General features: G+C 31.3%; 1 protein-coding gene across 3 annotated transcripts; it reads left to right on the top strand.

Annotated features, from left to right (window-relative positions):
• On the top strand, positions 1-4,432 carry LOC21398359 (meiosis-specific nuclear structural protein 1). Of its 3 annotated transcripts, XM_024172402.1 has the most exons (9): positions 1-221; positions 838-933; positions 1,303-1,362; positions 1,501-1,603; positions 1,972-2,009; positions 2,142-2,566; positions 3,333-3,468; positions 3,660-3,827; positions 3,913-4,432. In XM_024172402.1, exons 2-9 carry the CDS (start codon positions 853-855, stop codon positions 3,967-3,969), a joined length of 1,068 nt encoding a protein of 355 aa, XP_024028170.1. In that variant the 5' UTR covers positions 1-221; positions 838-852; the 3' UTR covers positions 3,970-4,432. The 3 variants fall into 3 exon arrangements, with proteins under 3 accessions (XP_024028170.1, XP_024028169.1, XP_024028168.1); XM_024172401.1 differs by having other exon boundaries at positions 861-933; positions 1,972-2,566; XM_024172400.1 differs by having other exon boundaries at positions 1,972-2,566.
• The last annotated feature ends 3,301 nt before the right edge of the window (positions 4,433-7,733 follow it).

Here is a 7,733-nt window from a genome sequence, read left to right as displayed (position 1 = left end):
CATGTCGTTCTCGATTTAAAGTAAACATTTCCAACCAAAAAATTTTTCAATTTCTTATTCTTTCATCAAAAGAACACATCAATTTCATCGACAATTTCCTGATTAAAATTTTTTCAAAATCGAGCCAAATCAATCCACCACAAGCCCTTTGCTCTCAGAATTCAAAACCTGAACAACTTTCTCTGATTTTGCCTCCAATTCCTCAGACCTGTTGCTCATAGGTAATTTCTTCAACTCTCTTTCAGAATTAGCATTAACAATGTGAAATTTTCTATTTAAAAAAAAAAAAAAAAAACCTTGTTTTCTGTACATATCTTGAATTCATATATATGTGTGTGTGTGTGTGTGTGTGTGTGTGTGTGTGTAAGTAAGTATGTATGTATTCACGTATATGTTTGTGATCTGTTCGGTAAAGTGCCATTTCGGCGAGTCGAATTTTCAAAGTTCCCGTTAAGGGTTTCGTTGCGGCACCAAATGGAACCAAACCCATGTTTTCTTTCTCTTTTCTTTAATTATATTTATATTTATATATTATATATATTTTTTGACCATTGAATTAATTAAGACTGGAGCTCCATTGAAGTTGGTATACTTCTTTTAATTATTGTAAATTGTGATTCATAATTCTCAAACTTCACTTTCGAATTTCGGAAATGAAGCATGTAAGAAATGTTTTCGAGTTTCATTATAAATGTTACATTCATATACTTATACATATACATATACACACACATATATATATACATATATGTGTGTGTGTGTGTGTGTGTGTGTGTATAGTTTGTGAATTTCGTTAATTTGGTATGGCTATACTGGAATTCTTTGTCATCTGTGTAGGGTTTTCTTACACAAATGTCTAGCCACAGCAGGAGCCAAAGTGACAACACTTCTGATGTTGAGGAACTCCTACAGATTGGGACAAGATGTAGAGAGGTGAATTTTATGAGCTTTTAACTTTTTTTTAGCTAATTTAAAGGATAAAAAGTATGTTTGGAATTATTTTCCATTAAATGGAGAAAAGTGTAAGAGTGTGATCTACAAGTTTCCTTTCAGTTCTATAATGGTTGGTGTCTTGTGAGTTTAGAGTTGCTGCTTGAAAGAGGGTTGCTTCCTGTTATATGCTCTCACACTTATTTGGAAATTAAGCTACGTGATTTCTTTTTCCCTTATTATACTTTCTGGCTTAATTATTTGTTTATGCTTCTGACCTTTTAATGTTAAATTGAAATTGAGATTCTGTTTATACTTTCTAATTGTTATGTCGACTGTAAACTAATTTTTCATCCTTTCATTTATCTGCAGCTAAGACGAGAAAAGGACATGTTGAAAGAATCACAATCACAAAGCTTTGATTTAATCAGGGTAATGTGTGTGTGTGTGTGTGTGTGTGTGTTGGATTCATCTTATCAGTTCAGTAGCATGCTATAGAATCATTAACTATGGCATTTGTCATTCTTTATATGCTGTTTAAATTTCTGACTTTTAACTTCTATGATGCAGCGATTAGAAAGACACGTGACATCACTGTCAGCAGCCAGTACAGAAGACAAGAAATGCATTGAAATGTTAGAAAAAGAACTCATGAACTGCTCTCAAGAAATTGGTAGTTCTTTTTTTTTTTTTTTGACATATCATTCGCTTACTTATAGTTTTCGTTAGTATTGATGGTATCAAAATTGATATCATGGAATTATAGATCACAGCATCTGTAATATGAATTTAAGTTGGATAATTTTCAGAATTGTTGTGTGAAGTTTGTATGGTGTCTATCATCATCATCTTTAGGCTTGATCTAGAAAGAATCTTTAAGAGGTTAATGCTCCTTTTGGTCACCAATGTTCAGTCCTACACCGAAACTGATGTTTTCTGTATTTAGGTATAGCATGTGTTAGCAATAGCGTCTAGTCTTAAACTTAGCTAAGAAACAAATGATCCTTACACATTGAACTTAACCATTAAAATTCTTAACAGATTACCTACAGGATCAAGGAAATGCAAGGAACACAGAGGTTAATGTCCTGAAAGATCACTTACGCGACCTTGAATTGAAATTAGCAGACATGGAATATTTACAGGAGGCAGTTGGAAGGTTAAGGGAGGAGCTTAAGAGGTCCGACTCTGACTGCTTGTTCTTGATGCAGGAACTAGAAAGCAGAGAAGTGGAATTACAAAATTCTTCTCTGTGCATAGAGAGACTGCGGATGTCGATTTCATCTATAACATTAGATTCTCAGTGTGAAATAGAGAGCTTGAAGCTTGAAATTGTGACATTGGAGCAGAGTTGCTTCGAAGCTGAGAAGTCCCAAGAAAAAGCTATCCAGGAAAAAGCTAGAATAAACCAGTTGGTTCGAGATCTTGAGGCTCAGTTTCAGGATGCTCAGAAAAATATCAGACGTCTAGAATTGGAAAATAAAGAACTGAGGGAAAAGCTTGACACATCAGAAACCAAAGTTAGGACATTTTGGCAAATGCTTGAGAAATTGCTGGCAAGGGATGGATCCCAACCCGACATAAAACAATTAGTGAATGAAATAGAGGCAAAGCTCATGATGTCAAATGACCCAAGGTACCCATTACTTGCTTTTTCTTAAATTTCTTGTACGTATTCCGAGTAAGTTATGTTTTCTAATTGTGTTACACTAGTGATAAATAGAAGTTTTTTTGTCATTTGTGCTTTATTTATGACCCATGCTCTTTTTAGGTAAAGTATTTCTCACAAGAAATTTATGCCTTCTGTAGTGAGTCCATATTTAATTGTTCTAGTTAGGAGGACATCATGTTATGTAGTATACAAGCATGAAAGCAAGAATTCATGAAAGCAAGAATTCAAATATATCTGATAGATGATAGTTGTTGTTCATATCTTTTCGTCTCAATGAGAGTCAACGCATTTGCTATTTCATCCCCACCCTTGGTCCCATTCAATATAACACGTTGCGGCCAAATTAGTTGTTTTGGCATTCTTGCAAATTCAGGATGCATCTTAAAATCGCATTTTAAATTCCCGGGTTCAAACAAGGCAGGGTCAGGCAGGTGTTTAAATGTAAGGGGATTTGAGATCCAGCCTTTTGAAAAAGGGATTAAAAAAAAAGAACAGAAATTTTTGGATACTGCAATGAGGAATCTTTAATGTCTTACATAAACCTCTTTGATTAGGGAAGAATATCTGTCTAATAATGTCATGTTAATAAAGTTCTTGTTCACGCTTTGATTAGGGAAGAACATCTTATTTGCTGATTAGGAGACACAATGTCAAGGCTCATCTTCTGAACGTCTGTGTTAAATAATTCCCTCTTAAAATTTCTACTAACATGTTGATGGTATTCCTGAAGCACTTGTGGAGAAGTCTTGAGTCCTCTGATTTCGAAGCTTGAAACGCTCCTAGGAAGAGATGGAGATGATATGGAAAAGGTGGAAAATATGTTGAACCAGATTGAAGAATATGAACTTCTTGTGAAGCAACTTAAGGCATGTACCAATCTATGATTTGATGACGCTTAACTCAGAAAAAACTTAAATTTGTGTTCAAGTGATGAATCAGTTCAGTACGTTATTTTCTTTTCTGAGTTTTGTGGCATTTTCTCTCCTTTTTTATTTAAAAGAAAAAAAAATCCCAGTTGGTTATTACTTCTGGATCTTGAATTTTACATGATTATCAGGAAGAACTGAGAGAAGAAAAGTTGAAGGCAAAAGAAGAAGCGGAAGATCTGGCTCAAGAAATGGCTGAGCTCAGGTACCAAATGACTGGTTTGCTAGAAGAAGAACGTAACCGTCGTGCCTGCATTGAACAAGCATCTACACAAAGAATCGCCGAATTAGAGGCGCAGGTACTGATATTTAGATTTTATAATTTCCTTCGTCCAATAAGTTGATTACAATTCAATTTTTAAAGTAAATATCGCTTGCATTTAGGTTCAAAAAGAACAGAGAAAATCCTTAGATGCTGTCAAGTATCTTCATGGAGCGTAGACTGTAGAGCCGGGCTACATATCAATGTGTGTGATTGTACTCCATTCCAAATCTCAGAATTCCTTAGATGAACTATGAAGAAGGAGAAACTGCTTGGAGCCAATATTCGGGACGGTCCTACAGGTTGTGCATCAATAGCAATCGAAGTAAAGTTTTCGGGTAACCAATTTGTATGAATTTGGTTCTTTGTTGTGCTAGATTTGCTGATTGGTTCTTAGCTTAAAACGAATGAACTCTTTTACAAGCTCAGGCTCCGATGTTTGAACTTTGAATGAGAAAAGAGGTGTCTTCTTATAGTTGTGATGAAACATGTAGCACAGATAAAATGGCTGCATGATGCCGGATTCTATGAGTTTGTATCTCCGGTTCATCTCGGTCGATTGAGCAATTGATGTAGATCCTAATATTCATTTGAAGCAATGATGTCGACAATTTTCTTGTGATAATTTAATTAATTATAAATTGGCAGGGTGTCGTGTGCATTATTTACAAGTCTATTTTCTTCCAATTTTTTATCAGCATGTTCTTAGTGGCTGTGATTTTCTCGATTTATTTGAAAAAATACCATGTCATCTAGATCGAGTCATTCTGAACACTATCGTTTCGCTCATTTGAGTTGAGAACTGAGTTAAAAAGTGAATTCGTGTGAGAGAAAACACTATACTAAAAAAAATTAAATTTAAATTTTTGTAAGAAAAAACACCCTAGCAAAAATTTATTGTGATTTGAATTAGTTAAATGGACGGGGTTTAAATTTTGAACTAACGTCCATGGTTGACAAATGGAGCTTAGAGGAAGTGGCAGAGGCGGGATTTAGATGCGGGTGATCTCACGAGGCACGCAAAATGCTTTCCATGTTTTTTTTTTATTGTTTTATTTGTTTGTTTGTTTCTTTTTCTTTTTTTTTTTTTTTTTTTTTTTTTTTTGGAAGTTTTTTTTTTTTTTTTTTTTTTTTTTCGGGACGTTTTTTTTTTTTTTTTTTTTTTTTTTCTGACTTTTTTTTTTTTTTTTTTTTTTTTTTTTTTTTTTTTTTTTTGCTGAAGCTTGTTTTTGTTTTTGTTTTTTGTTTTTTACTTTTTTATATTTTTTCTGAGAATGAATGCTTTCTTTGTGTTTAAATTTTCTTGGTGACTATATGATATCATTCTGATTAAAAAAAAAAAGAGGTTATTATATGCTTTTGATTCTTGAAAAGTCAAAAGCTAATTCAGAAAAATTTTAATTCATTCAAGAACGGGAAATGATAAAAAAGAACTAAATAATATTGAGATTTTTTTTTAACATCATCATACATTAGATTTTAAACTATACGCGTTTATACCTTAAAATTTTGAATTTATGCTTTTTTAACTCTTGATCCATTGTATTTTTTAACGAAAAAAGACCTAAATGCCCTTAAAGAAAGAAAAAATATGGATAATAAAAAATTAAAACTCAAAATATGAAGGACATTTAGTTCTTTTTGTCAAAGTCGAATATTGATAAAATAAAAGGAAAGAACTACGAGAACAGAAATAACTGAATGTTGGAATCTCTAATCCTCTTCTTCTTCTTCTTTTTGCTTCTCAACAAAGTTTAAAACCTTTGATTTTAAGAAAAAATAAACTTCTTGCAAAAAACACACTTTATAGGTATATGTCTTGAGCGTTTATCAAAAGCATACGATTTGTTTTTTTCTTTTTCGTGTACTAAACAGACGAATTATGCCAGTAATAAATCCAAAACCTCCATTCTCAATAAAATAGAATCAAATAAATCCAAAAACTCCAGTCAGTTGTTTTTGTTTTTTGTTTTATGTCTCTTTCAAACTATCTATACATTTTGCATCATTTAACTTCTCCATTGAACCCAACATTACCAACAAACTTTTTTGGTCATGCAAAAAAAAAAAAAATCGACAAAAAACTCGAAGAATATCCATCTAGTGAGCGGGATGAAGATTTCATTGTGATATCTCTTATTTTTCTCTTTAAAATCAAGGATCAAATTAAAAGGGACACAGCTTTAAGAGAGAAAAATTTAGGACACAAAACTAAAGAACGGAATTATACTTCATGTTTCAAAAATGGATTAATTTCATAAACGTCTCTTGAATTTTGTACCATGTTTCAACGTGCCTTTTAAATTTCAAAAAGTTAATTCATTCTTTTAGTATGAAAAGTTGTTCTAAACATCTCCTGTACTAATATTATTTTATAGATATCCCATAAACTAATATTTATGGTAATTTACCCTTGATTTTTAAAAATATTGAAGGTAAGTTGACATAAAAGTAATAATTGATGGACAAGCAGACTCATCAATAGTTTAGGAGATTTATAAAAGTACAAGTTATTTGTTAATTTTATAAATACTAGAGTACATAATTTAAAAGGAAAAATAAATCCTTTTCTGAATTTAGAAAGCATGTTGAAGTTAAATATAAAGTTCACGAGACATTTATGAAATTAATTCTTTCTTTCATTCAAGAGCCCAATCGCTTCAACATGCAACTTCCCCTTCAAGAGTGGAGCACATTCCATGATACAAACTTTGCAAGTTCATCAATTGAGTTCGTTTAACCAAACCCAACTTGTTTTGAACGATTCTGCCAAGTTATATTTGAAAAGGCTTGAGTTTCTTCGTGATTAAGATAAGTTTTTAAGATGTACAAATTTTATCTAGAATTGTTTGCGTATTATCTTCTTTTTTTAGATTTTATTTTGTCACGCGGCTTTAATAAATGTTTTTTCTTTTTTGAGAATAGCAATACTAAATGTTTGTTTTAATATTATTTGATTAAAATTGAAGAGGTCTAAGTAAGAACAATACACGTCTTGATATAAGAAAATGATAATAGTGGTAAGGCGTTGTCACCGATAGGGGTGACTTGTCAAGGACTTGCCATTATAGCAAAGAAACGGTCCAAATTGGTTTTCTTTGACCTTTGTGAAAAAAAAAAAAAAAAAAAAAAAAAAAAAAAAAAAGGAAGAAGAAGAAGTCGACGACTTTTTTTGGGAGAGAAAAATAACCTTAATAAAAATATATATCTTTTAATAAACAATGCACTTTAATCAACAATATTTTATTATTAGTATCAATAAATAATACTTTGATTAGTCACAAAAACAATATACATATTTTTAATTTTCAAAGGGGCATAAGAAAAAGTAAAACTACATAAACTAAAATATGAGAAATGCCCTAAATCTCTAATGTTCAGATGTTTAATATGCGTTGTGAATGTCAAAATAACATCAAAATCATATTGTAAATCTTTCAATAAGGTAAGTTTATAGACATCAGAGAAGAAAAACGTAAATTTATTGGAAAATTAGTATTAAAAAAATGCACTTTTAGTATTTTTTTTTTATATTTTTGTTGACATACTAATGCAGATTTCCCATAAATTAAAATTCCCTTATCCTTTTTTATTACTAAAGAAAAAGAAAAATCCCTTATCCTTTTACTCGAAAAAAAATCCTTTATCTTTAAAATAAAAAGAGTACATTTATTCAAAAAAAATAATAAGAAGATTAAAAGAATAATTAAAACAAAAAAAATGATGAGAAAAAAAAAACTAAAACATAATTCTTCTAAAAAAAACAAAAACAAAAACATAATTGGAGTGAAAAAGACCCAAAAAAATTTGCAGTTTCTCACCAGTTTCCAGCCCCTTGAAAGTTTTGAAACTCGGTTTTCCGCTCCGTGTCTTTTCTTCCATCTATAATCCAGTTTCTCCTCTCCCTCTTCCATTCTGTACCTTTCCCTCTCTCTCTAAAAAC

This window comes from Morus notabilis, unplaced genomic scaffold (assembly GCF_000414095.1).
Source record: "Morus notabilis unplaced genomic scaffold, ASM41409v2 Scaffold70, whole genome shotgun sequence".
NCBI classification, from domain to species: domain Eukaryota; kingdom Viridiplantae; phylum Streptophyta; class Magnoliopsida; order Rosales; family Moraceae; genus Morus; species Morus notabilis.
This window is presented reverse-complemented; position numbering and strand designations above follow the sequence as displayed.